Source organism: Apiospora marii (genome assembly GCF_038362585.1).
Source record: "Apiospora marii strain CBS 49790 chromosome Unknown utg000009l_segment0_segment0, whole genome shotgun sequence".
NCBI lineage: Eukaryota > Fungi > Ascomycota > Sordariomycetes > Amphisphaeriales > Apiosporaceae > Apiospora > Apiospora marii.
Window position 1 is genome coordinate 2,343,444 of NW_027117381.1, and position 27,588 is coordinate 2,371,031.

The window sequence follows — 27,588 nt, forward strand, 5'->3', positions numbered from 1 at the left end:
AGAGGGTTCATGGTATGGCAGGAGTCTCCATTACGGCACTGATCAGGCCATGCCCGGGTTTCGTGGTCCTTATTGCATTCAACTTGATAAAATTGGCAGCCGTATCACTTCTTCGCAGTTTGCACTTTTCCACATTGCCAAAGAGTAAGGAAAATTGGACACATAATATACATTTGGATAATGGAAGCATCCAGGGGACTGGGTACTGGAGCATCGCCTGGATAACAAGCATAGCAACTTTGAAGGTGAACAGTAAGGCTACAGGATGCTGTGGCAACACAGGGGATTGTCCAAAGATCAGTAAAAAACCACATTGGCACTCTACAGGTAGCGGTTGAAGATCTGTTTCCCTGGTGAAGTACCCCCAGCTGTTTAAAGAGGTAGCTGTTCCCTTCCACCTTTCCACCTTTCCACCTTTCCACCCTTCCACCCTTCTACCATCCATGATCAACAAACCCTCCTCTCAAGAAATCCTTCGGATGAGAGAGACTGCTCGACAATACCTGTCAAATACAAATTTTGTACGGTACTTGCCAGATCTATCTTCTCCTGTCCCATCCTCCTCCTTAGCCCTGGCTACTGAGCTGTTGGTATGTCAAGCAAACCCTCTCCTATCTAGTGATATCAAGGTGACTTGATTCACATTTACCTTCACATCACCATCGCCATCACCCTTCCCATAACCACAATAATCTGGAAGGGAAACAGCCGGTACTGTTGCCTTGGCTAGTGCAGTGTTTTTGGACCGCCTCAGGTTTGTTCTCATGCGTTTTTCTTGATCAAAGTCTTCAGCTTGATCCATACACATTGTGCTCACCCGACCTTCACTCCACAAGCTCCCATCAATGCACCACGCACAATAACCATCAATCTGCCAACACTGCTTTATTCGGTTCACAAAAGGACATTGCACGACCTCCTCCCGCCTCCCTCCTTCAGATTTGGCATATCAAATTCTCGCCAAACACTGGAGCTAACTCTCAAGAATCAGACCAAGCACTTGTACAACAATTCTCACTTCACCTTCTTTTGTACGACACTCAACCGCTCCCCCATGTTCATCGGTGCTTTCGTCGTTCACCATGGCGTCGTACTTCAAGCCCGAACTCAATGCTAGGGGAGGGCTTCCTTCTGGTCGGGATGCTAAGAACTACCTTGCACTCGAGCCGTCTATGGATTTTTTCACAGAGGCATACAAACACTCACCAGCTCACTTCTCAACTCGCATGGGCACAAGGCCACGTCGTGACCCTGACATTTTCCCCACTCCCCGTCGAATTACTCAATGGAGTCATACCCAAATCAAGCAGGCCGCAGACACCATTCGCACGTATTGCTTCCCCATCTTCAAGCATATCAGGCAGCCTGTGTCCTGGGATGACCTTCACAATTATTGGGACACCAGTGATCTATGGGACTCCGGCGCTCAGAACCTGTGGAATGTCCTGCAGCATATATACTGGGAGACCCAACGTGAGTTGCCTGAGGTCACTGCAGAAGTTCGCACCTGCGTTGAAGAGTGGGCAGGTGTACTGTTGAAAAGCCCTAAGCGCCAAGAGAGGCTGTTGAAGTGGGAAGAGGACGAAGATGGATATGATATCCTTGGTGTGTTCCAGCCGGAAGAGTTGAAGGATCTTGATGGCCTGGATATGTACTGGCTTTCTCTGGTACGCGATGTCTTAAAGTGTGCTCGTGGACATATCCGCCGAGGCACATACTGCCCTCCTCGCCCGACAACTCACAAGCCAGCCCCTTCTTCCACGACAGAAATGGAGAACCGCCATGGGTTCGCTGGTTCTGAATGGAGCTGTAAGTCCATGTGAAAAGACCCGAACAGTATAAGTATGCTTTGCTAATCGCAGTCGTTTTCTAGTTCACACCACCGGCCAGCGCCCCCAACCTGCTGTGGCACCTCAGGAGGACATGGACGTGCAATGCAACAACGGAGAAGCCGCCAAGGAGACATGCGTTGTCGATAGAACCTCAGCAGCAGCTATCAAGGCTAGGCGTAGCTCCAGTGCTGAGGGTGCTTCCGACGGTGAAAGCACTCTTGCAACTGTACTGGACAAGGCTGTGACAGATTCGGAGACACAGGCTCATGACAAAACGCCAAAAGCCAGTACTGCTTCACTGGGTACCCCCAACGCACAGAACCAGGTCCATCCAAGAGAAGAGGTTCACTGTAGCGCTTCTCATCGGAGTGATTTGGTTGTACCACCCTTGACACGGAACAGCTTCCATGTAGCCTCTGCTACCCAAGTCTTCTACGACAAACCCACAAATGCCCCGGGCGGCCTGTGTACTCCTGATGGCCAACCGAACTCGTTGTATTATCCTAGAAGCTCGGCATACCAAGCAGCACCACATGCAAACGGCATGAGAGGTCCAGGTGGTCATCAGGGATTCTCATCTCATGCACATAAGCATAAACCCCGTCAACCATCTGAGCTTCCTGTTGAGCCTAGATACGGAGTAAGTACCACCTATTTTGGGTCAAATGGATCAAGAGCTCCTGTCACTTCGGCTTACGGCAATGGCTATGCCCGACCCAACAACTACTCACAGTACAATGGCAATACCACTTATGGGCCAGTCTTTGTGCACCAGGGTCAGAATCGTTTCGTTAAACCTCAGTATCCGCCGTCAGCACCACTTGGTGGCCTGCCTCAGCAAATGGCTACAGTACCTCAGGCTGGTCGTCAGACTGGTAACCCAAGACATCAACAGGAAGGCACTGGCTTTTGGCCACAAGGGTCTAATAGGCATCAGTTCACAAATGGCTTCCACCAATTGCCAAATCAACAACACGCAACCTGTCACCAGAATGCCACACCCCGGTGGGAGTCTAAGCCAAGCGGCCATGCTGATCAGCCTTCAGCCCCTCGAGTCTAGGAAAACCCTGGGGCTGAGTATGATCAGATCAATAACCGCCAACGGATGCCGTCGCAGTCGTTCAGTTCTGCAAGCCTTCGCAGTCATAGGGATACAATCTCTTCTGTTCACAGCGTCTCAAAAGACCCCGATTGCTTGAATGCTCACTTACGCAAGACGGCGGGCCCCTCTCACCAATACAACTACGTTCCTTGCTCTTGTGACTTTTGCGACACCAAGGATCGCACTCTTTATGTCGGTCCCTTCCAACCAGGAGAACTATCAAGCCCCGATTGCGAGAGGAAGGTCTTTAATGCCTTTTCTAACTTTGGCGAAATTGAAGACCTATCCATTACCGTGTCCCGTCAGGCCGCATTCGTTAGGTAAGTGATGGTCTGCGATTCTCAACTATTCTAACCTGGTTTACTGACAATGGCTCCAGATTCACGGGACAAAACCCAACACATGAGGCCAAACGCCATCTCAATGGCAAAATATTCGATTTCTGTGATCATCCTATCAGAGTGAACCATGCTCATGGTTCCCAGTTCTCCAGAACATTCCAGCCCAGGGGCCCCAAACTGCTGAACAACCCTACTTTGAATGAATTCGACGTGTCCGGTGCGGCTCGACCTGCGCATATCGTTGCCAAAACTTGGACAGGACCCCCTCATGGACAGGCAAAGAATGCGTTACTGGCGAAGCAATCTGCGTCAGTACCAGGAGTCAACGATGTCTTGAGTCACATGGATCATCCTTCCTCGATTGATGAAAACGCCAAAGAAGATACTGTAATGCTATCAGGCGCGACATCGCCAGGACAGGGTGGTATTACTCAATCGGCTCCTAAGATTGATGAAGAAATTGTCACAAGTCTGGATACAGATAAAGGATTTGACAAGCCTTTGGACGGTGTCTGCGATGTGGCCATGCTGGATCAATCAGGGGAGGCTTTGGACCATGGCAGCAAGAACACCAGCGAAGACATGATGGTCGCCAGTATCCCCAATTCTGATATTGAGCACGATGATGCTGTGGATATGCAGGAGGGACCAACCTCATCTCAACTATCCAGTCGCACCATAACTCCAACTCCCATACCAAGAAATCAACAAAGTAGCAGAGCCCTTGCCTCCCCCACCGACAATGCTTCGGATCAGCCATCGGAGGAACAAGAAGACCAAGCCTCTGGCGCTGAGGGCCGCATTCTCGATTATGGTACTGTAAGACGCTATCTGAACAAAAGGCCAGTCAACTACCAGCCCATACCGATGGACTGGGCAGCATCACCTTCTGGCAATTTAGGCAATACTTGCCAAGCTACTGGATTTGTTGACGTTTCCCCTTCTGGAACCCATAACTCAACATTTCCTATTCAGAGTGTCTTGTCTCAGGACATTGTTCAGTCGAGCCCGCACAAGAAAAGGAATGGAAAGGGCAAGAGTAAGGGAAAGCAGAGCCAGCAGAAATTGCACGAGAAATCCAGCAACTACGTGCTGCCGGCCGCTTTCTATCAGCCTCAGCCTCCTGGTGCGGCTCTCTCCCAGCAGCTACCCTCCCAACCCTAGAATGGTTCGAGAAATACTGCCGGAGCTTCATTGAACCCCCAGGGCTTTGACCTGCATAACGAGCATTCCAGATCTCCCCTGGGAAAGTTCTCGCAGAGACGCCAAGGATCCGGTTCAACCCAACATATGCCAGGTCCTTCACATGAACACCATGCCGATGCCCTCTACAGTCCCTCCTATCTAGGTCCCATGGCTGAGAGGCCACTTGGTTATTCTACGTTTGGCCTTACTCCGCCTGGCTCTTCAGTCGCCATGTCATTCACGTCACCCGGAACGGAGCCATTCCCTCCTTTCAATGACCATGACTATCAGGACCCGGCTCCTCGGATGGCCAGGCGCTCACCCAGGACCCACGAAGATGCAACGAAGGTCGTTGACGGCGACAAGAAACGGAAGTCGCACACCCTGAACCCGGCAGCGATGGAGTTCGTTTCGCCCACCCGTACTTCAGGTATCATACCTGCGAACGTTGGTGGACGTATTACTACTCCATTGCAACTCTCCCCTGTTGTCCAATTGCCAACTCAAGCTGTTTCGCCAAGTTCTAAGCCATCTCCTAGTGTGGATGCACCTACGTCAACAGCTGAACCAGAAAACACCGATGCCAAGAAGGAAGGACAGAGCGCGACTGAAGACTTTGCTTCCCCCAGTAATCCTCAGAAGTCCACAGCTGATTCTACCATCCCAGCGGACAAGACTGGCCACGCAGAAGAGCGAAGTGACCCAACCAAGAAGCCTGCTAATATCTGGACAAAATACAATCAGAGCGAGAAGGTCAAGAGTCATGCCTCACAAGGAAGTCAATCCACAAACAATGATCATGATGAGCGGGGCCAAAAGGACTCTGGCAAAAAGACAAAGTCGTCGTCGGGGGCTAGGCCAGCAAGTCATGCAAACGACAAGGCAGACAAACAACAGCAAGATGACAGCCAGACTCAGAAGCAGGATCAGGCTGGGAAGAAAGATGCTGTTCCTAAGGGGTCTAATGCCAAGGGTAAACCTACCACCAAAGAGGTACCTGCCAACCGGCCTGTCGTCCCTGGCGCTACGTGGGTAGAGACCGAGCCCAAGAAAGCGTCAAAGAAGAAGAGCACGAAGCGGCATGCTCCGAAGGGCAAGACAACTGCAAAGTCGGCTGGCAGCAGTGTTACTTCTGCACCAACATTGTCTCAAGAACCTGAGATTAAGGGAGAACAAGATTCGGGTTCTCAAGCAACAAACGGTGAAGGTGGATCTGATAACAAGTCTAAGGGCAACCGCAAGGCTGAAGCTCAGAGCCAAGATGGCTCCGAGAGAGCCGTAACTCCAATTCCAAAGGACACCTCGGAAGCTGCTACCACAGCTCCAACTGGAACTGCAGCTGAGGCCAAGAAGCCGGAGAATCCTGAAACCCAGTCCGCTGAAGCTGTACATCGTACTTCTAAGGAGCCTGCCACCAAGAAGGAGAACGAGAAGAAAAATTTCCCTTCTAAACAGGCCAAGAAATCAAAGGGAAAAAAGCAGAAGTCATCCGCCGCCAACCAGAATGCTGCTTCGCAAGACAAGGATCAGGCAACCCCGTCCGCCGCTACTCAGGCTACTACCAACGAGAAGGCGGAAGTGGACCGTCGTGACACGATGGTTTCTCTGAGCCAGGCTGACCTACCCTCTGTTTTTGAAGAGAATAACAGGGCGGGTTTGACTTCCTCGGGTACCAAGACCCCAAGTCTGCGCGATGCTCCTGCCCCCAACAACTCTCCCTGGAGAAAGGATGGCAAGAATAAGGCATCATACAAGAATAAGGAAGAGAGCACCGACGTCCATCCCGAGACTTTGCTTGAGGGCGAGGAGCGCAAGGGTGGTTAAACCCTCACTCGACTCCCCCCTTCCTTGGTTCTCCATGGCTTGGATCATGGGAAACCTAAAACAGTGCTGGTGCCGAAAAGAGAATGGGTGTCGCTGATGATTGCATTATACATACGCCAATTCCGTTCATGAGAATGCCAGATACTCATGCAATGCAATGAATGGCCTTTGCAGGATCCAAGCATTTGGACATATTTCAGAGAAGGATACCACTGCGATTTGGTAATTCTCTGAACACAAAAGAAGAGAAGCAAAGAAAGGAGAAAAAGGAGACAACAAGATATGGCTATTGTGTTAGAGTAGATTTCCTTGCATGTCCGTAGTTGATAATGGCTATGATATACCCCAAACCTTGAAATTCGCAATCCGGCTGGTGATCGTTGTCAGGCACATGCTGATCAAGTTAGATCGAAAGACTCCCGAACAGAGCAGGTGGGACAAGCTGCTCGCAAGGCACTCTATTCGCACAGGTATCGTAGTTTTTATAGACAATGAGGGACTACGCTGCCCTCTCTCTATGGGTTTGCGTGCCCCCTTTGGATCTGGTTTCGGATGCTATTATGGCCTTCCATTTTTGCCTCCCCCAATATAGCTAGAGACAATTTCCCTAAGATGCGGCGGACTCGTTCTTGACCAGCGTCGTCACAGTGTCCTCAATCTGCTTATCGGATAGACCCTCCAGGCTCTGGCTCGTCTCCTTTCCAAACTCTATGGCCTGTCGTTAGCATGCGCTACGTTCGGGTGGATGTCCAGCCCGCAGATATCGCGTAGCTGGGAGCTACTGGTATGACATACCGTATCTCGCAAACACCTTGGGCAGAGTGCCAGCTGCTTCGCGCATCATAATGGGGGTCTGAGGGTTGTTCTTCTTCATCGTCGGGTATGCGCGGAGCAGAAACGATCTGTGGATATGCCGTATTAGTTAAGCCTCTTGTATGGGTGCATCTTCCTCTTTGCGCTGCAATTGGCCCCTTCCGGGACTTGCACGGGAAGGGATTGGGAGAGTCTCGCGGGCGCCGTTATCTTCCGTCAATTGTCCGTACCTGGTGGCTGCGCTGTGCTCGCCCGTCTGGCAGAACAGGAAGCGGACCTCCTTGAGGCTCTTGGCGAAAGCGTATTTGCCCGACATGGTTGCGCAGGCCCGAATGGGGTTCTTGAGAAGTGTGCTGGGTCGGAAGGTAGAAACAGAGGTGGCTTTGAATAGCTTCAGCCAGGCGTTAGATCCGATACCCGAGCTTCAATTGACGTTGACTGGCTGCTTAGCTGCAAGGCTTTGCATAAAGATTTTCCGGAGCTCAGTGTTGCATAAAAGCGAAGTTTATGCATTTACAGCACCACACCACACACACAGAGACGCTTGCTGACCTCATAGTGACCGATCCCTTCAATTGGAAGTCAGGTCCACCAAATTTTTTGGTGAGCCCGATTAAGTCCGGCGCAATCCCTGCCATTGCTGCTGTGCCCGACCTATCAAATTGTCCATCGGCCTGGGCTACCCTCCATTGGAAATCAGCTACTGCTTCCTGCTATCGGAGTCCCGTCAGTCCCTTCACTTCCCTCCCTCTGACAATTCTTCGGCGCGACTCGACGACATCAAGCCCAACTCTCCACTCTCCACCCAAACCCCGACAAACAATCGGTTTCGAGCGAGAGCCATATACAGAGAAGAAACAGCAATGTCGGCGACCACCACCACCCTCTTCCGCGCCGCCCGGCCGGCCATCTTCCAGCAGGCCGCTACCCGAACCGCCTTCACCACCGGCCGCGCCAATGCCTTCCGCAACTTCTCCCAGAAGGCTGGCCGCCGGTACCAGAGCACGGCCGCTGGCGAGGCGCCCCCGGCTGGTTGGTTCTCGCGCATGTGGAACAGCCCTGTCGGTTTCAAGACGGTTCACTTCTGGTAAGTCTTTGGCTGGAGATAATGTTTGCCGGTGGCCATGGATTCCGGAAAGAATGGGTGGAATACATGGAGGATCATGTAGAGCAGCAACCCCTTGGATCCTGGAGCGGCAATGCCAAGCAATGATGTCGCGGGCGTCAGTGGGAGAATTGAGACATTCATGGCGCATGGCACGCGAGCACTTTTAGCGAACCAACGGGACATGATGCTGACATCAGAACTTCAGGGCTCCCGTCATGAAGTGGGCTTTGGTCATTGCGGGCATCAGCGACTTCGCGCGCCCCGCTGAGAAGCTTTCCCTCACCCAGAACGCTGCCTTGACCTCGACCGGTCTGATCTGGACGAGATGGTGCACGATCATCACCCCCAAGAACTATCTGTGAGTTCTGCCCTCTCTCGTCTTAGCTCCGCGTATCTCTATTCGGAAATTTTTGCTGACAGAGCGGGCTTCTGCACAGTCTTGCTGCTGTGAACGGTTTCCTGGCTATCGTCGGTATCGTTCAGTGCTCGCGTATCGGCATGTACTACCGCTCCCAGAAGGGTCTTCCCGCTACTGCCGATGAGGTCAAGGAGGAGGCCAAGGAGAAGGTTGAGAAGGTCAAGGATGCTGTCAAGTCATAGATCGGGTGACGATATATCGGCAAGCACATACCCATCCAGGGCAACTTTCTTTAGACTCCTGGGGCCAGAATTGGTATTTTCTGCGCGGCGGACCAAACCGAGTAGTTTACAAGGCACGTCACTGCGCATGACGACACGCACGTATGCCGTCTCAGCTTACGGTGCGGATTTGCATTAGACCTTTTCTTAAAAATGATAGAGGCCGGGACATCTGTACAGTACTGCAATCCACTGTTAATGCATTTACTTTCCAAAACCTAACACGCTCTTACGCATCAATCGGCTTCCCACTGAGATGAGATACTACTCCGGCGAGAGAGCGGACGCGACATCCGTGATTCATGGCGTTGATCGGAACGATATTCACTAGGTAGTGCCGCACCTATCACCTGTATCAGAGGTCGCCTGACATTGTCAACCATGAGAATACCCGCAAAATCTTGTCCGTTTTCAGCCCCTGCAAGTTTAAGAAAGCTCAATGTACCTTACAGAGACTACGCCTGAGCTTGTCTCGGGCATAGGGATTGCTATGGAAGGAGAATTGGCCAAGGGCCGGACCGTAAAGGCGGAAGGCTCCTCCCGTGGCTGGTTCATCCTCTCATGGCAGTTTGGGACTTAGGCTACGGCCATTTCAATTCTAAGGGGGCGGATTATGCCCATGTGCGGGCGTGTTCATGAGGGTGCCATAGGGGTAGACTTTACCAAGATTCCCTCCCATGGGTCATGATGAAGACGTGCTCGACTTTAGTCATTAGAGACACTATACTGGACTGGATGTTATTGGACTACGCCGTCTTTTTTTTTTTTTCTGGCGTGACCGGTTGCACGCCGAAGGACACAGCTCGCTAATGGTCAGAAGGAAGCCAACCTGTCCGGTCTCGTAATATGGGGGTTGAGCCCCTTAGTATGAACGAGGGACTATACGAATGACTAGTTGTCTAGTAGCGACACAATAGTGCCAAGAAGCAGAAAAGGATACTTCATCATAGCGAATATAAACTTGCTAGTATATTATGCATGAAGCTTCATTGACTGCTTGATCAGATGGCAGACGAGTGACAAAACTGAAACCAAGCAGTATTGTATCACATCCACATTAGTTGAGATGGCAGCTTCGGGCGATGCGCACCCTGCTTGTACTAAGGGCGAGCCTGGAGAGCTGACCACTAGGAAGTCGTCGCCGGACGGACACGGAGCGTGTTGTCGATTTATATGATGACCTATATTAATGGTATGGGCCCATATGCTCTGAAACGCCCCCCTTTTCGCGCATTGACTCCCAACAACCACGAACAAGACTGAGAACCCACGTACGATGTTTGTTGTTGAGACGAGGTAGCAAATTTCTACCACGGCTGTCATCGCAACGGTTAGCAGTTCACTCACCCAGCCAGGATACACCGGCCGCCAATGGCTAAAGTATGTAATATGCAGAGCTGAACATATCTGAGCAAAACCTCGGTTTTAGTTACCTATAATCATCGAGCCTGGCTGGATATTGATAAGGACTAGGTAGTTGGAAGATGATAACTTGATCTGATCGAGAGCAGAATCGGACGGGGTGATTTGTGATACTACATTGAAGGTTGTCGCATCGACCAATAAATAGTAGGGCCGACATGTGATGAGCACAGGTTGGAGTACTTACACCAACTGTATTCGGCATTTGACTCTATCCGTCCTCCGGAGCCATTTGTTGTGAATGATATAGATTCTGGCGCCGTGATCGACTTCTACCACTACTACTATACGATGTGGCGGATTCTGGAAACCCATTAGTCCCCTTTATTAGTGCCCCCAGATCTATCCCGCAACTTTGTGTTTTGGCCACCTGGATCGTTTCTCGCCGAGCCTGCGCAACTGTAATTTTGAGCGCATGCAGGAACGCGGCAGACCTGCATTCATCGGTAACGAACGAATCATCGTGAGCCATGTCGTGTCTACCAGGGTATTCTGTTGCGGCTGGCTGGGGCCAGAGATGCAGCCTGTTGCTTTCTTCTGCGTGTAGCCAGCCAGCCTCGAGTCGGTCGGAGGAGTATGCAAATAGTGAAATAGTAGTACAAGTACTTCAATTTGATGTGGTATTACTGGCTCAGAACCCATGGAGCCTGGGTGTCATTCGAATACCATAGCTAGATTGTTTCAACGGGACCCCGTGCATTGAGCGCAGTGCAAACGCCCCAAACGAAGTTCGAGAAACAGGCTACAAGCGACCTAATCATCATTAATGTGTAATGCCGTAATCTTGACTAGTTTACACTGCCCGTCTAGCTCCGACAATGGTGGGAATCATCGTGAGCCAATGACTCGAGCGGAAGCCGTTGCCACCTGCAGAAGTCAGCCACAATATAGTAGTAGCAAGGACGCTGCGCCCTCTATGCCGCCGCGTATATGCCGTTATATAATGTACAGTACACGATAAGCTAGTCAAGGGAACCTCAGCCCAGTCAACCAGCCAACTTGCAATCTAACAGGGACATGCCCCTCGAGTAAAGTGCGGGACGGAACTGACGATTTCGCTCTCGGGGAAATACCATTCAACGGCGGTGAAATTATGAAATCGTGATGCAGCCGTGCGGTTCGGTAGTCCAATAGGCTAGGGCGAACAGATCTCTCTTTCTTTCGCAAACCCTGACAGAATATGGAATGATGTTTTAGAGGAGGTCTTACGTACGTCTGGAGAAGGACGTTCTGGGCATCGGATCCCCGGCACCCTGCCCTTCCGCGCGTGACGAGTGCCCAGCGTGCATCACTCAGATGTTACCTGCTAGAACGTGTAGGAAACAACAGAAATTTCGGGGGGTCCTGGAGCCAGTACTGCTGGAGCTACGCCCTTGGCCCTGCTTGCTCGCACTCGCAGGGGGTGCCACCAAACGATGCCCATGTCAATTATGATACATGAGAGGACCCTCTCTGCCACCTTGACGAACACTCGCCCGCCAGGCTAGCACCCGATATCAGGAAACTAACTCAATGCACTGGCATCAAGCCACAGAGGAAGCTTGATGGAAGATGAGTTTCGGGATCGAAGCGGCATCATTGCACTAGAGAGGTAGCCAGTAGCTGCCGCCCCGAGGACCGCCAACGCAAATAGATACCTGGTTCGGAGCTGGAACATGAACTCAAGCGTGGTCGTGCCTGTGCTACTATGACCGAGCTATTGATCCAGATCAAGACCAACGTTGAAATAAGCTGGAAAAACAAAAACGGCTTTCGGTACTTGTTGATTGCTTGCTTCGCCCGTTACCACCGTTGATACAGGTCACATTAAGAAAGGTAAGACTCCATACTGTAGCCGGAGGGGCAGGGCTAGGTACATGCAGACACCATTAGTGGGGTCCTCCAGTCCAAGATACTTCGAGGGTCTTGTCTCAGCTGCAACAGGCCAGTCCAGAAGGCGAGTCGAGCATCCATCTCTGACTAGGCTACTAGGTGACCATTGAACTGAGGTAAGAGGGTCCGGCAGGTAACAGGCCTTACCAGGGACGACCTATCTACTATGTAAGTACATGCAGATACTTTCTATTATAGTAAGTGCCTACAGTACCTAAGGTAGTAAGCAAAGCGAAAGCTGCAAGTTCATAATGACAGCCAACACACACTGATAGAACACAGCACATAGCGAAGTACATAGCCTCCAGCAGTGCAGTGAACGACTCGCGGTAGAGTCGGCACCAGGTACAGTACGTAATGCAACATGCGGGCTGCACGGCTCATGGATACCCCTTCCCGAAAGCAGCGGTAATAAGGGCGCTAAAGCGCTTGCTTTTTAAGAAGAAGCTGGGGGCGGCCAAGGGGGCGCTGCATGCCTGCCCGCCTGCCCGCTAGGGGTACCTAATGCCTTCGTCCGATGTTATTATTACTCCAACCGTCAGTTCAGTCGGTCGTCGTCTTGCAGCATAGTCTGGCCGAGTCCAATCTTAACTTTGCCTGTTGATCGGAGCCCTCATCGCAACTTTTTGGCAATATTATTATCTGCCAAAGCATGCCCTCGATTGGTTGCGACCAAGCAGACACTTCTTTTCTTTGCCTATGACTTGTCGGCTGCCGCCCACAACGTTACAAGTGCTCGCCTTTGTCAGCTGTGACTTTGATTGCATTGGTCGTTACATACTGAGCCATTGTGTATCCTAACTAAAACGTACACAAGACCACACTAGGATCCTCATTGTTCACCCACGTCCAATCCATCCAGTTTCGGCGGCAGGCCATCTCGCTGCTTCAACTCGCTCCTCGTTCGACTGGTCGAAACGAGGGCCAGCTCTACCCGTCCCTCAATTGAAGACGAGAATTGCACCTGCTCATTAGCATCCGCATTCCTTCATTTTATCATATTGGCGGTAGTGCAATCAGGTACCCCCACCTGACAACACCACGCGCCAGCGCCCCAACCCGGCCAGTTGGCATCCTCAAGGCCTGCCGAAACTGGCGATCATTATCGAGGCGAAACTACTGGGTCCCAAGCTTGGTTCCGCACTCCCTGCACCGAACTTACATCCACCTGGCGAACCTCGGATCTTTGCGCGCCAAACCTTTTCCTTCTTCTTCTACTGACATTTCACTGCGAACGCGCACAACCCCAGAAACACCTTCCTGAACCAACAGATGGCTGCTCGCCGCTAAAGGCTACGACTCCGAGCTCTCCCCCGAAGCAGGTCTGCGACTGGAGGTCGATTGCTGGTTATTATCGGCCTCTGGCCACAAAGCCCAAACGAAGGGACAAGGGAACGTTGCCGTCTATCGACACATAAATCATGGCATACCCCGGGGCCCAGCGACCATACGCTGGCATGGCCGCGCAACGACCTGCCCCGCGCGGTGGTGGTGGAGGAGGAGCTTACCCAGGTCCTCCACGACAGCAGTTTGACCAATACCAAGACGATTATGGTTACGACGGCGGTTTTGACGATTACAATGATGGATACGGTCCTCCTCAAGGCGGGAACTATGGACGAGGAGGCCCTGGAGGATATCCGCAAGACGCTTATGGGCCGCCACCGCCGGGTGGACCGGGCAGAGGCAGACCGCCACCACCGATGGGCGGAAAGGGGAGGACCCATGATGCGAGGAGGTCCGCGAGGCGGCGCCCCAATGCCAGGACCTGGCCGTGGTTATCCTCCCCCTAACCGAGGGGGTCGACCCCCTGATCGATCCGCTTCGTCAGACCCATCTAGTAAGCAGGTCCAAACCTGAGCGTACTCGGGCTGTCTTGACTAACCGAGCATAGTGAATCGCCAAGCGCCTCCTATAATGAGCCCCCAAGAACGAGATTTTGGCGGAAGTAGCTACCCAGTATTCCCAGGCCAAAAGCGAACATCCGACCTTGACGAGGAGTCGCGCATTCTTGATAGCATGCAACAAATGGATCTCAACGGCCCCGGCCCTGGCGGGAACAGACCCGCGCAAAGACGCCCGACTATGGAGGATTATGGTGGCCGTAGGCCTTCCATGGAAAGTCAACGCAGCCTGCCAAGAGGACCCCCTCCGAGAGGATACCCCGATCCCAGACGCGGGCCCCCACCAGAGCGAGGCTTCGGCGGGTACGAGGATGATGGATATGGGGCACCTATGTCGCCTAACCGCGGAGACTTTGGTCCCCCTGAGCGCAGTATGACGATGCCGAACAACATAGAGCCCCCTATGGGTATGCGGAATGGGCCTTTACCAATACGAGCAGATAGTGCTCCTTACAGTGGGCCACCTGGACGAGGCCCCCCGAGACCATCAACAGCACAAGGTAATCGCCCGCCACCTCAAAGAATGTACCCGAACCAAGGGCCGCCTGGACCTATGAGACCTCCAGGACCGCCAGGACCGCCAGGACCTCCGGGACCCCCTGGGCAGTTTGATCAAGGCTATGATTATCAAGCTCCACAACAGGGGTGGGCTAACGAACCTACGGTACGAGCATCATTTGGAGATTTCTACGACGCTTATTACAACCCGCGCGAGAGCGAATTTAACCCCCAAGGTCCCCCGAATGGTATCCCCGACTTCGATGCAGCACCAGATCATGGTCCTCGTGCCTCGTTTGACCAACACATGCAACCTGGCCCTCCGGCCGGCATGGCTCAACAAAGCGGCCCCATGCGCTTTCCCGAGATAAATCGGACAAAATCACAACCGAATTTGCGCGAGCCTCAGGCTGCCGTCTTCGAGATGGCCGCTGAGATGCCACCTGTTCCCAATGGCGGTTTCCAGGCATACAATGGACAGCCTATGCCTATGCCTATGCCTCCTCATTCTCAGGCTGGCCCCGGAAGTGGACACCCAGCGCCAATCCGTCCTGGTTTGATGCCTCACTCGATGGTTAATATGAATGATAAGCCTGCTCCCATGCGTCAGTATAACGGTCCCCCGCCTGCGGCAATCGGCGCTCAGGGGCGGCCCCCGCCAATGCCAGTGCAGAACGGTCCGCCTGAGCCAGTCCCGGTTACGGTGGAGGAATTGGAACGACTACGCGCAATAATCAAGTCCGATCCAAATGACCAGGGAGCTGCCTTGACACTTGCGAAAAAGCTCGTGGAAGCAGCTGATGTCCTTGTGCCGAGACTCCCAGACCCGAAAGCAAGAGCACGTTCTCGAGAGCGCTACGTCGTAGACGCCCACAAGATTCTAAAGAAGCTTGTGAGCGCCCAGAATTCCGATGCCATGTTCTTCTTGGCAGACTGTCAAGGCCGTGGTACATTGGGCTTCGAGCCTGATAACAAGGAGGCCTTCACTCTGTACCAATCTGCCGCGAAGCTGGGTCACGCTGCAGCTGCATACCGTACCGCGGTCTGCTGTGAGATTGGGCATGATGAGGGAGGTGGTACGCGTAAGGATCCGCTCAAAGCGATTCAGTGGTACAAGCGAGCCGCGACGCTCGGCGACACACCAGCGATGTATAAAGTTGGCATGATCTTGCTCAAGGGACTGCTTGGTCAACAACGAAATCCTCGCGAAGCTGTCGGCTGGCTTAAGAGGGCAGCAGAGCGTTCGGACGCAGAGAATCCACATGCTTTGCACGAGTTGGGTCTTTTGTACGAGTCGGCACAGCCGAACGACACGATCCTGCGCGATGAGGCGTACGCATTCACGCTATTCGAACAAGCGGCCGATTTGGGTTACAAATTCAGCCAGTTCAGAATGGGTTGCGCCTTTGAGTATGGCCTTATGGGTTGCCCCGTTGATCCGCGAGCGTCCATAATGTGGTACTCGCGAGCAGCAACTCAAGAGGAGCATCAATCGGAACTTGCATTGAGCGGTTGGTACCTGACAGGCAGCGAGGGTGTCTTGCAACAGAGCGATACCGAAGCCTTCCTTTGGGCCAGAAAGGCAGCGCAGGCCGGATTGGCCAAGGCGGAATACGCCATGGGTTACTTTACTGAAGTCGGTATTGGTGTGCCCGCAAACCTGGAAGATGCCAAGCGTTGGTATTGGAGGGCGGCTGGTAAGTTCACATAGCCTTATCCTGAAGTGACAGTACGTCATAGAAGACTGAGCTAACTTTTGCTTGCAGCCCAGGATTTCCCCAAGGCACGGGAGCGTCTCGAAGACCTGAAGAGGTCCGGCAAGAATGGGCCCGGGCGTCCCCGTGAGCGAATCTCGCGAAGCAAGATTGGCAAGCAGCAGGAGGGCGAATGTTCGGTGATGTAGGGCGCCCGGACATTGCCAACACCGCCGCCTCCGCTAGACGAAGCTGAGTTGGCCGCTGAAGCATCCAAAGCCTTGGACGACGTATTCCCAGCTCGCAAGACCTCACTGCCGACGCGCAAAAGCTCAAGCACATCGTTGGGGGGATAAGTGCGGCCGCCCTGGCGACCCCCAACGGGGGCTTGTCTCGCAAACGCCGCTACACGATCCATTCTGCGACGCTCGGCCGTCGTTCCGTCGCGTAGCTTCGAGATAGTCTTTTGATAAGACGCCAATTACATGACTATGATACCCGGTGGATCTGGATCCCAGCTTGATGGCTTATCTATCAGGGCTGCCGCTCTAAGCTGGCGTTCTCGAGTGGTTGCGATTTGATTCATTTGCTCTACCTAATGCGCCACCACCTGTTGTCGAAGGGCACGACGTTTTCCATACGGTGGGCGAAGTTCGCGTACTACAATTTGCATAATACATGGACGGGCAAAAAGAGGCATCGACATGACGAGACGAAGAGGGCGTTTGTAGAATATCAATGTTTGGGGTTATTTCCGGGTCTTTCTATCTTGTAGGACTAGTGGTACTCGTTAGGAGGTTGTTTGCCTCCTTTACAAACGATAGGAGAAGAGCTGAACAATACCAGGTGTCTTGTTCACCCAATCCTGATACCTGTTATGAATTCTTAAGAGATGTTACGTGCAAGTAGGTTGTCTTGTCGGTCAACTTAGGTACCATATCGCAAGAGGCACCGTTTAATAAAGTCACGCCCATGCACACACACAACATCGCAGGTAGGTATGTGAGTAGTTTCAGCCACAGCATTGGGCTACTGCCTTATCGATAAGAGAGACCCTGGATTGGGCGGGAATATCGTCATTGAAGACTGCTGGTCTTCTCGAGGCGCTACTGACATCCTACATTACGTCTGAAGTACCTGCGCTGCCCGACGACTTACTAGGACCAGCATTGCGACTGAAGCGCAAGATTATTTGAGCCGGCACACTCATCACTGCGTTCTGTTCGGAAAGCGCGCGACTTGCAGCAGCGACGCCTGGGAGACTCAACGCAAAAATGGCCAGAAAAGGAAGCTTAGGCACTTGGCTGAAGATGCTGGCAGTGTGAGTTCTGACGCAATTGCGCTTTCGGACTTGCACCGTCGAATTGCTGACACAGGATGCTTGTTGCGGGAACAGAGGCACCGTCTGCTGCGTCGGCGGCCCGGCGCTCGTCTACTACGTCCAGCCGACCGACGAGGAACTCTTCAAGCGCTACAACCCGGAGCTCCAGAAGAAGAGCCTCAACCGCCGGTATGAGCGGCAGAAGGAGTTTGACGACTTCGTCACGCAGCTCAAGACCGACTCCAAGGACGACCGTCATAGTACGCGACACCCACAAAACATCTCTCTCTAACTCTCTCTCTCGCATTGGATCACGAGGGGTTGGCTTGCTAATCAACGTTTTGTGAACTAAACAGTATGGACGGTGCAAGACGAAGCGAGGAGGAAGTACAGGGAGGAACGGTTACGGGAGGATGCGAAGAATGCGGCGGAGGCAAAGGCGCGGCAGGAGACCTTGCGCAAGGAATCGGGACTATGAACTCCAGTTCCAGTGAACGGGATACCCGGGGCTAAAAACATATGTAGGCGTTCGTGGGTTATAGGTGCCGACTCAACAGGGGCGATTGGCATCTGTACTATAATGTACCGTGTATTGTATCATACATAACCTACCTCCTAAATTGTATGGAGGCTTGTTGCGACAGACAGCCAGCCAGCCAAGCCGTGTTCGGGACAGGCATATTCAACACTCTGGTCCGCACTTGCTAATCTGGGGAGGAGGGGCCGGCAAGTGGCCTCCTAGTCGATACCGCATTGACGATGTAAATGGATATTTTCTACTCTGCCAAAATGTTCTCTCTTTTTCCGTTCATACCTGCGTAGCAAAGCCGAGAGGAGCGACGCTTCGCGTATCTATTACACAGCCTACCCCGGGCCCCGGGTGTGCAAGTGTGGCGCAATCAGCCCACTCCACTCATCCCAAGTCGGTTGTTTCTAAACGAACAGTAGCATGAAATGCAAAATGATGGGCCGTGGTCACAACGACGATGTTATGAGTGCAGTCGGTTTGTTTTTCTGTGGAAGAGCGATACTTTTCATGTCCTGGGTCGGGTGCAGCTCATCATCTCTGCAATTCGCTCCGAGTATGCCAGCATCCAGATCAAGAAAATTCGAGGACAAAACTTATCCATGAACGAATCAGGCAGTTTCTCTGCTTCACACACACTTCTGCGCCACAGTGTCTCTGGCATTGATACTTACACGCCCAATCTACCACCAACCAGCTCTCTCGGCCATGGAACCTCACGAGCAGTTGCTGCAATGGGCCGAGGCCAAAGGCGTCAAGCTGGACGGCATAGCGCCCCAGCGCCTGCCAGGTCGCGGAATGGGTATAGTAGCTACCCGAACGATCCAAGTGAGTAATTATTTGCCCGACTTCTTGTTCATTCCGTCTTCGTCTCTGGCCTGTCATATGTCTGTCTCACCTAGTATCGAATGATACTTACTGATGATGATACCTCTGTCTCGCTTACTATTTATACGCTATACTGACACGTGCCATATGAAAGCCCGATGAGATCCTTCTGGAGGTCCCGGCAAAATGCCTGCGCAGCATAGAGACGGTGCCCAAGTCGCTGTCCCGCCGCCTGCCCCGGGACATCTCGGTCCACGGCCTGCTCGCTGCCGACCTGGCCCTGGACTCCAGCGACACGTACGCGGCCTGGAACGCCGTGTGTCCCACGCCCGCCGACTTTGCCAGCATGCCGCTGCACTGGCCTCCGGCACTCCAGGAGCTGCTCCCCGGCCCGGCGCGCGCTCTGCTGGCGCGGCAGCGTGCCAAGGTGGAGCGGGACTGGGCCGCCGCGTCCAGGCTGTTCCTTTCCTCCTCTCCTTCTTCCCCTTCTTCTTCTTCCTCTTCACCTTCGCCATCTGACGCCAATGGCGATGATACCGACAAGAAGACCGATGGCGCAGCAGCAGATGCAAACGCGAAGAAGCAAAGGTTCATCCACGCCTGGCTCCTCGTCAATACGCGCACCTTCTACCACGAAAGCCCCCGCCTGCGACGCCGCGCCAAGGAGGACCGCATGGTGCTGCAGCCCGTGGCGGACCTCTTCAACCACGCCGGGTCGCGCACGGGCTGGTGCCACGTCGCCTTCGACGCGGCCTCGTTCACGGTGCGGGCCGACCGGTGCTACGCCGCGGGGGACGAGGTGCGCATCTGCTACGGCCGACACGGGGGCGACCTGCTGCTGGTCGAGTACGGGTTCGTGCTCGGTAGCGACGAGGAGGAGGGGGAGGATTGGCTGGAGGAGAACTGCTGGGACGAGGTCGGTCTCGACGACGTCCTGCTGCCGCGCCTGAGCGACAGCGCCAAGGACAAGCTGTCCGAGGTCGGCTTCCTGGGCGGCTACGTGCTGGACGCGGGCACCGTCTGCTACCGGACCCAGGTGGCGCTGCGGGCGCTGTGTTGCCTGCCGGCGGGGCGGGAGGAGGAATGGCGGCGGTTCCTCGAAGAGGGCGAGGACGCCGACGCCGCGCGACAGGGTGAGATAGACCAGGTGTTCATCAACCTATTGGAAGAGTACCGGGTGCAAACCATCGGGAACACGGTAGCCAAGGTCGCGGCGATGGACGGTGACGGCGACGAGGAGGGGAGGGGAGGGGAGGGCCCGTCGTCCACCAAGGCCCAAAGAGAGCTGCTGTGCAAACGATGGCGGCACGTCGATAGGCTCGTCCGTATCACCATCGAGAGGTTAGAGGGCGAGACAAGCATGAATAAAACACATTGAAAGATCAGCCATGCGGCCCCTAGAGTATCCTATGATCGTCGACTTGACCATGATGCCAAGACGTCTACTGCCCGTCCGAATGTTGTACTTACATATTAGCGATTCATGAATAAAGGTACATACCAGTTATCCTTAAATCCTATGTCCTATTCATAGCTAATCATCCCACTGCCAACAATTCTATCGCTGATTGTTTTACTGTTAGCTATTCCGATTGTCATCACCCCAGTGCTAGTAGATCCTTTAGTCAATCCATGATATTCAACCAAGACCAAGATTTGACATAATCACGTCAAAGTACAGAAACGTAGAAACCATTAATCTGATTAGTCTATATGAATCAGAACTTGCAAAAACCCTGTTGTAAACGCCGTTCCTGCTGTATAACTCCTCCGGGTTTTAGCCATCACGAGACCGACCGGATTTCTGGAAAATGCTCCAACCACGATGAAAGCGCCCTAGCGATGGGACTGGCCGCCAGGACGAGGCTCGGCCTGGCGGTCGGCTTGACGGTCAGGTAGGTTCGGACGCGCCGGCAACACCACGCTGGGTCTGAGGCCATTTGGAGCATCCTACTCCCCACGTGGTCTCTTTGCACCGTGCGGGTTCTGCTGCCATTCGTTCCCTCCACCCCCAGACTGGTTGGCGCCGAAGAAACCGGGGTTGAACTGAGGCTGCATGCCTTGGAAGCCTTGCATGGCACCACCCATCATCCCCATTCCGCCCATAGCTCCGGGCATACCCCCAGGCATACCGCCGGGCATACCGCCGGGCATACCGCCCATGGGCATGCCTCCCATGTTGCCCATTCCCATCATGGCGTTGTTCATTCCGCCACGGCCACCACGGCCCATGCCTGGGCCACCACGCATTCCACCGCCCATCATGCCACCTCCGCGGAAGTTGAAGTTGCCTCCCATGTTGTTTCCGTTGCTGAAGCCACCGCCGTTCATGTGGTTGTTGTTAAAACCCATGCCCATATTGCCTCCGTTGAAGTTGCGATTGTAGCCACCCCGGGGGCCATTAAAGCCACCGCGACCACGGAAGCCACCGCCGCCACCAAAGTTTCCGCCCATATTGTTGTTGGAGTTGTGGTTGTTGTATCCACCGGCGGTCGAGCCTCCACGACCACCTGCCTGATCCTTATGACCACGAGTCGGTGCATCCTTGGGCAAAGTCCTAAACGGGTTCGAGGGTCCATGATAGATGACAGACGGCTTTCGGTTGCCAGGAGCAACTTCCCACTCATCAAACTCATGCTTGCCAGCAGTGGCTGCCTGCTGCGACGTAAAGTCCAGATACACCTGGCCCTTACTTTTGCCGTTCACCTTGTGCTCACTAAACGTGATGTCTTTCAGCTCGGCTTCCACGCCTGCCTTCTTGACCAAGCCGCGTATATCATCGTCAGTTGTCCACCACTGAAGTTCGGAGATCAACAGGGCGTTTGTTGCACCTGGATCAATAGGTCTGTCGTCTGAGCCTTCCTTACGCTTGACGCCCTGGTGATGCTGCGTCTGGGCACCTGCCTCATCGTAAGTGTCCATGCCGTTTTGGGCTTCACCCTCGCCGTGGTAATCGTCTTGGGCATTGTTCTGGGCATGTGCTGTGTTGGAACCGTTCGCCACAGTCACCGTAGCGTTGGATTCGTAGGCTTGGGCGTTGGTATCCTGTGCGGATGAAATATGGCCACCATGCTGCTGGTCAGCGGAACTATCTCCGTAGATATCGATCTCGAACTCCTCCTCGGCCATTTTGAATGTCGTTCAAAGGTGAAGTGAGGTGAGATGGATGTGATTCAGTTACGATCGGAAGGTGCGAATATAATCAATAAGCACCCCGTTGGCCGAAGCTCCTTTCCCGTTTCGTACGTGGAGCTCACTGGCCTTTTTTGCCAGCCTTGGGGCAACAAAGTAAGTAAGTACTTGGTAAGTGCCTCGGATGGATGCTTTGTTATGATCACAGACGCTGGATCTTCAGAGTGTGAGTATTGCACTGTATTTCTCGATGTAAATACAGGAACGGCCTGTTACCCCCATTCCGTTATATCAGTCTCAAATACAATGGCCAGAAGGAAAGTGAAATCTCCAAGGAGTACAAGAAAAACAAAATAAAAAGACAGATTCGCCAGGAAGGTAGAAACACAATACGTACACTCCAAGCTTCTGAACGGACAAGCACCAGTAGGTTGTCTCCTCTGCTTCTGCTTCTGACGACAAATGGAATGCTGGCAAGACGAAGCTCTGTACTTGCAATCTTGTGGCCCAGAACGCGCTCGGCTCGGCTTTTGGGAGTTTCAACTCCTTCGTTGCGTAGCTTCAGCGGCAATGGTATGGTACAAAGTGTGCAGAATAGGGCTGGTTTCTCTTCCCCTTCCTCTTATGAAAATAGCACGGGATCTCGAGGGTTCAAAAGCCTCAAGCGCTGGGAAGTGACCTTCGAGTAAAGATTCGGCTGGAAATGACTTGGTCGTTCGATCTCGAGTTGCTTTTCCAGAATGTTGTTAGTCAAATGCCCAAGGAAGCAAGTCGACGGAATGAAGTGAAGCGCTGCAACGGCACAATAACTGGAGGAGCCTTGAACTTACAAAGACCTTGGAAGACGTAGAAAATAGCTAGAAGTACAGAGAGGCACGAAGTTCAGTAGATGCGCCGCGCAGGACAGTCGTTCTTGGCGAATCTATAGCAGGCGCAGACGTGCGATGTTTTGAACCGTCGACTGCGGTGTCCGCCTTCGGGTGGAGGAGTGTGGCGAAGGGAAAAAGGAAAGCGACGTGTCCGTCTGAAGATGGCGTCGTTGTTGTTGGTTGGGTGTCGCAGCCGATGTCAGGCTTTACTTACAAAAGCTGATGTCGGACGACGGGCAACGACGGGCTTATGGTCATGGATGTACTTGAAGCTTGAGCGCCGAGCTTGGGCTCTCAATCGAATTGGAAAGACCCCCAAATGCTAAAACCGACCCACACATAAGGGGCTCGCTCACTGTTCGGGTAGGTACGACGCTGGGTCACTGCCAATTATCCCTGTCTATCAGGTGCGCCTAGATATGTACCCAGAAGCCTGCCCTCTAGGTGATGGATTACTGTACAATGCCCATATCCGGAAGAAACCAACCTGTCGGCTATTCATCGAACAACTTGGTGTATCACACAGTATCACAGCAACTTTATATATCCAATTGCGTACCTACTTACCTAATGTATTGGTTGAACAAGACAGATACGACTTATGTACATAACTACCTAGCTTCTGTTGCCCCTTGGGTCAGGTCAATACGAATGACTCTTTTGCCACAGTACTACTAATGCGCAACCGCGGGCGAATATGTAGGGTGTTATGCGATTATGCCGTTGACACCTTATTGCCAAGCTGCTCCCCCCATCCGCGCCGCTACCTGTTCGGGCCAACCAAACAGAGGACAGAGGGCCACCCGCCTGTATGGGGTGGTGTGGGTTAATCAATCGATAAGGCTTGAGCTGGCCACGGCTGGTGGAAGCGGACGGTTAGTGTACCTAACATTGAACCTACAGCCGCCGCCCGCCCAAAGCCCAGTGCCAGGGTAGCAGCCAGCAATTAAGGGAAGGAGGCAATCTGGCCGCATCGAACAAATCCCCATTAAAACTTATCGGAGAGGCAGCTTGCTCGACCATTTACCACCACGCGACATACATCACCACTTAATTATTCCCACGTAACACACCATCAACGCTCCTTTCACATACCTCTCTCCTCCGCCTCTTTTCCATTTTCGTTCCGCGCGACAGACCACATACACACATCTCCAACATGTCTGACCAAGTACAAGAATTCCTCGACGTAAGGACACATCCCCCTCCTCCCTGCTGCTGTTGCGAAAGCCGCGAGATTGCGCCGCACTCTGTGCACTGAAACTAACAAGCGGTCATAGGTCCCGCGCGAGTTCGTCAAGGAGGGCACCCAATTCATGAACCGCTGCCAGAAGCCCGATCAAAAGGAGTTCGTGCGCATCTGCCAGGCTGTTGGTGTGGGTTTCTTGATCAGTAAGTCCACCCCCGGACAATCCAAAGGCACATGTCCAAGCGAACCATGGTTTACTAACTGCTACTTTCCCTTATAGTGGGCGCTGTTGGCTACGTCGTGAAGCTGAGTAAGTCGCCCCCCCCCCCCCCGGAAACAGCCCGATACCTGTCGAGAGTTCGCCAATGGCGATGCTATATCTTGGTTTCAACGACGCCCCATAATGCATCGCATGACTTACACAATGGCATGCTGACGTGCTGAAATTTAGTTCACATACCCGTCAACAACATCCTCGTCGGTGGCGCATAAACTCGGACACGATTTGGAGGAGTATTGGAACGAAACGACCTGGAGCGCGATGGTCAGAGCCTTATAGGAGAGGCATTGGTGCTCGCAACAAAGAGCATAACATGGAAGGCAGCAAAGAATAACGCACAGGCATGGCCGTCTTGACGGGCGAGCCGCCTGGCCTGACCGACACGACAATGGGCTGGAACGATGGGTTGCATATGAGCGCACGATCGTAGCAAGCTAGCCAGCCAACAGGGCCAAAAAAAAAATTACACCCTTGATTTGTTTATCCTGGATTCGTCTATTAAGCCTATATACGGTTTCGTACCAAACGAAGACCCTTTTGTTGAACTCTGAGTTTGAGCTCTGTCGTGCCCGAAACAGAGAGCGCATGGTTTTTGCCACACATCAATTTAGTATAATATCAGCCTTATAATCGGCCAAAGTCGACACCAAACTCATCCTCCTCTTCGTCCTCATCATTATAGAGGCTGGAATGATCGCCGATTGGCTTTAGCCGGTCAGTATATGAGAGGCCCATTCTCGGCTCGGCCTCGTCTCCATGAGACTCGTTAAAAGAGTGAACCGATACGGTGCCTATCGCATGGTCTCCCCCGTTAAGAGCAGAAGCTGGAAGTACAAGGTTAGCTTGCTTGTTTATGGGGTTCCTATGACTCCCAGATCTCACGAATGCAGGGGGAATGGTAGAGAGGACATGGGTACTCACCAGCAATGAATGGCGCATTGGGGTGCCAACTGGCATCTCTGACGCAAGTGAAACCACCCCGATAATTTGAGCCTCTATGGCGATGAGGTCTGATACTCCGCGGCAGGGTTTCCCTCATCGTCGCTTCTTGCACGTCGAGTTCTCCTGCCGGGGTACCGTCCAAGTTGTAAATGTAAACCTTGCCGTCGTAGCTACCGGTGTAGACGTATCTCGAGTCGGTGCTCCCGGGCGGCGAGAAGTGACACCGGATGAGGGTCCGCAGGATCCTGTGGCCGCCGCGGAAAGTGACCACGGAGTTGTCGTTGGGGTGCGGGAACCACGTCGTGTCGTCGTACGATTCCCAGCGGTAGTCGAAGCCGGTGCCCAGGCGGGTGTGCTGCGTGGGATCCATCTCGGAGAACTGGGCCGAGGTGTACATCTTGCGCAGGTCCCAGAGCTTCATGCTCTGGTCCTTGCCGTTGGACAGGATGTATCGCCCGTCGCCTTTGCTGTCGATGTACGTCAGGCCCTCGATGTGGCCCACGAACGCACCGGCCTCCCGCCCGTTGCCCATGCTGCGTCGATCCCAAACCTTGATGGTCGTGTCGTCGGATCCGGAGTACAGGATGTGCGGCGACTGTTTGTCGGCAAAGCACACGGCATTTACGTGGTTCTCGTGTCCCCTGATCTGGTGTAGCACGCGGCGGGATTCGATGTCGTAGACCACTATGGAATCGGCGTTGGTTCCGGCGACGAGCTCGCGCCCGTCTCCGGAGAATCGGATCGACCAGATACCAAACGCGCTGTGCCAACCGTTCCCGCCGGGACCGGCACTGGCTAAATTCAAGGTGTAGGGGTCACCAGTGTCGTTAGGGTCTGTAGGCGCCAGGCACACGTTGCTCTGGATCGAGGTATACGCGAGCCATTTATTGTCTGGGCTCAGCGAGGCATCGGTCAGAGTCCACGAACCAAAAGGAAACGTGACGGTCTTGTAATGCCTCCAGTTGTACGGATTTGACGTGTCATACATGCGGACCCTGAAGTCCTTGACACAAGAGTAGAAAAAGTTGCCGTCGTCGGAGAACTGGCCCGAATATACCGGCTCTTGATACTTGATGACCATCTCCGCATCGGTGGTGGGCAGCATGGACTGCTTCATCATCGACTGGTTGACCCGTCGATACGCCGGCCCGCCCACGCCCAGCTCGCGGTCGAGTATGCGGCGTGCCAATCGCTTCTTGGTCCTCAGGGGGTTCGCCGACAGCTCCGTGCCTCCGAATTTACCCGAGTTCATGAGCTCCTGGCCTTCCTCGCTCGGGTATTTGGGAAACCGGTCCGGGTCTAGGGGGCGGCGGCGCCGCCGCCGACCCCATTGCATGTCCTCGTCATCATCGTCGTTAGAGAATATCAGGTGTCCCAGGTTGGAGTTCCGTAACAGCGTGATCACTTGAGCCTGCGAAAGGCCCACTTGGTTGTCTGAGTAGATGGTTCATGTCAATAGATAGTCCTAGCTTCGTCGTGGTAAGCATGGTGGCGTACTCATCACAAGGCGGATTAACCGCTGCTGCATAGTTATTCCCGCCGCAGCCGCATTGCCGTCCTCTTCTTCTTCGTCATCGCCTTCGACCTCAACTAAGAATCGGACGTCGTCGTCGTCGTCGTCATCGTCCTCCTCCTCGTCTTCTTCTTCGTCCTCGTCCTCGTCCTCATCTTCACCCTCCTCGGCATCTACCTCAAAGTGTCAGTCGGGGCCCTCATAATGTCGGGTTGGCAGCAGGATGCATTGTACCGTGGAACTCGTCTTGCTCGTTCTCGTAGTCCGGGTCGGCGTCTTCGTCGTGATCGTCTTGGGCGTCGTGGAATAGATCGGCATACCGTTGGTGGATGTCATCGGATTCCGACGGCGAACTCATCTTGCCCGGAGCTCAACGGGTTACCTGCACCGATGCACACAAGACCGTGGTTGCTTCAATGCAGTTGGAACAGTCTCACCATGAAACTAGCAGTGGTATGGGAACTGGTTGAATTGAATACCTAATCTGCCAGCAGATGCAGTCACCCAAGTAGTAATAGTATATAGTGACAAGTGAGAAGGAAGAAGGCGACCTCGAGTCTCATGATGACATCGACCCCCGGATAGATACAGCGGGGATTCCGATAGCTGACTTATCCGCAGCTATGCCATGCAGGTCATCGGCGTTACGCGGACTTAAAGTGGCCCGGAGGTGGGGTTTTTACCCGACACAGGGGCAAACCACCCTGCCACCTGCCACCTGCCGCCTGCCACCGTTGTTACAACAGCTTCACGG

General features: G+C 53.4%; 10 protein-coding genes across 10 annotated transcripts; 7 read left to right on the plus strand and 3 right to left on the minus strand.

Annotated features, from left to right (window-relative positions):
* Nucleotides 1-1,082: 1,082 nt before the first annotated feature.
* PG985_012280 (uncharacterized protein) lies at nucleotides 1,083-4,439 on the plus strand (the record flags this gene model as incomplete). Its single annotated transcript, XM_066832047.1, has 4 exons — nucleotides 1,083-1,809; nucleotides 1,874-2,837; nucleotides 3,006-3,254; nucleotides 3,314-4,439. The coding sequence occupies 4 exons, from the start codon at nucleotides 1,083-1,085 to the stop codon at nucleotides 4,437-4,439; spliced, it is 3,066 nt and encodes a 1,021-aa protein (XP_066680097.1).
* A 252-nt stretch (nucleotides 4,440-4,691) lies between these two features.
* Nucleotides 4,692-6,284, plus strand: PG985_012281 (uncharacterized protein; the record flags this gene model as incomplete). The annotated part of the gene is made up of 1 exon (XM_066832048.1): nucleotides 4,692-6,284. One exon carries the CDS (start codon nucleotides 4,692-4,694, stop codon nucleotides 6,282-6,284), a length of 1,593 nt encoding a protein of 530 aa, XP_066680098.1.
* A 607-nt stretch (nucleotides 6,285-6,891) lies between these two features.
* On the minus strand, nucleotides 6,892-7,413 carry PG985_012282 (NADH dehydrogenase- alpha subcomplex- subunit 2; the record flags this gene model as incomplete). The annotated part of the gene is made up of 3 exons (XM_066832049.1): nucleotides 6,892-6,992; nucleotides 7,080-7,186; nucleotides 7,328-7,413. 3 exons carry the CDS (start codon nucleotides 7,411-7,413, stop codon nucleotides 6,892-6,894), a joined length of 294 nt encoding a protein of 97 aa, XP_066680099.1.
* Nucleotides 7,414-7,960: 547 nt separating this feature from the next.
* PG985_012283 (uncharacterized protein) lies at nucleotides 7,961-8,805 on the plus strand (the record flags this gene model as incomplete). The annotated part of the gene is made up of 3 exons (XM_066832050.1): nucleotides 7,961-8,184; nucleotides 8,411-8,563; nucleotides 8,643-8,805. The coding sequence occupies 3 exons, from the start codon at nucleotides 7,961-7,963 to the stop codon at nucleotides 8,803-8,805; spliced, it is 540 nt and encodes a 179-aa protein (XP_066680100.1).
* A 4,914-nt stretch (nucleotides 8,806-13,719) lies between these two features.
* PG985_012284 (Chitin synthase regulatory factor 3) lies at nucleotides 13,720-16,443 on the plus strand (the record flags this gene model as incomplete). The annotated part of the gene is made up of 3 exons (XM_066832051.1): nucleotides 13,720-13,978; nucleotides 14,033-16,237; nucleotides 16,307-16,443. 3 exons carry the CDS (start codon nucleotides 13,720-13,722, stop codon nucleotides 16,441-16,443), a joined length of 2,601 nt encoding a protein of 866 aa, XP_066680101.1.
* Nucleotides 16,444-17,508: 1,065 nt separating this feature from the next.
* Nucleotides 17,509-18,033, plus strand: PG985_012285 (uncharacterized protein; the record flags this gene model as incomplete). The annotated part of the gene is made up of 3 exons (XM_066832052.1): nucleotides 17,509-17,553; nucleotides 17,611-17,815; nucleotides 17,912-18,033. 3 exons carry the CDS (start codon nucleotides 17,509-17,511, stop codon nucleotides 18,031-18,033), a joined length of 372 nt encoding a protein of 123 aa, XP_066680102.1.
* Nucleotides 18,034-18,789: 756 nt separating this feature from the next.
* PG985_012286 (Ribosomal lysine N-methyltransferase s.t1.c11) lies at nucleotides 18,790-20,287 on the plus strand (the record flags this gene model as incomplete). The annotated part of the gene is made up of 2 exons (XM_066832053.1): nucleotides 18,790-18,909; nucleotides 19,064-20,287. 2 exons carry the CDS (start codon nucleotides 18,790-18,792, stop codon nucleotides 20,285-20,287), a joined length of 1,344 nt encoding a protein of 447 aa, XP_066680103.1.
* A 572-nt stretch (nucleotides 20,288-20,859) lies between these two features.
* On the minus strand, nucleotides 20,860-22,038 carry PG985_012287 (RRM domain-containing protein; the record flags this gene model as incomplete). The annotated part of the gene is made up of 1 exon (XM_066832054.1): nucleotides 20,860-22,038. The coding sequence occupies one exon, from the start codon at nucleotides 22,036-22,038 to the stop codon at nucleotides 20,860-20,862; it is 1,179 nt and encodes a 392-aa protein (XP_066680104.1).
* A 2,026-nt stretch (nucleotides 22,039-24,064) lies between these two features.
* Nucleotides 24,065-24,598, plus strand: PG985_012288 (uncharacterized protein). The gene is made up of 4 exons (XM_066832055.1): nucleotides 24,065-24,099; nucleotides 24,191-24,302; nucleotides 24,380-24,409; nucleotides 24,551-24,598. Exons 1-4 carry the CDS (start codon nucleotides 24,070-24,072, stop codon nucleotides 24,589-24,591), a joined length of 213 nt encoding a protein of 70 aa, XP_066680105.1. The 5' UTR covers nucleotides 24,065-24,069; the 3' UTR covers nucleotides 24,592-24,598.
* A 405-nt stretch (nucleotides 24,599-25,003) lies between these two features.
* Nucleotides 25,004-27,192, minus strand: PG985_012289 (uncharacterized protein; the record flags this gene model as incomplete). The annotated part of the gene is made up of 4 exons (XM_066832056.1): nucleotides 25,004-25,203; nucleotides 25,301-26,755; nucleotides 26,819-27,007; nucleotides 27,069-27,192. 4 exons carry the CDS (start codon nucleotides 27,190-27,192, stop codon nucleotides 25,004-25,006), a joined length of 1,968 nt encoding a protein of 655 aa, XP_066680106.1.
* Between the last annotated feature and the right edge of the window lie 396 nt (nucleotides 27,193-27,588).

What these genes read in the sequence shown, in the direction of transcription:
- PG985_012288 (XM_066832055.1), top strand. Translation starts at nt 24,070, where the DNA reads ATGTCTGACCAAGTACAAGAATTCCTCGAC. An exon ending in TGGTGTGGGTTTCTTGATCA is followed by an intron (nt 24,303 to 24,379) that starts GTAAGTCCACCC and finishes TTTCCCTTATAG; the next exon opens with TGGGCGCTGTTGGCTACGTC. An exon ending in TGGCTACGTCGTGAAGCTGA is followed by an intron (nt 24,410 to 24,550) that starts GTAAGTCGCCCC and finishes GCTGAAATTTAG; the next exon opens with TTCACATACCCGTCAACAAC.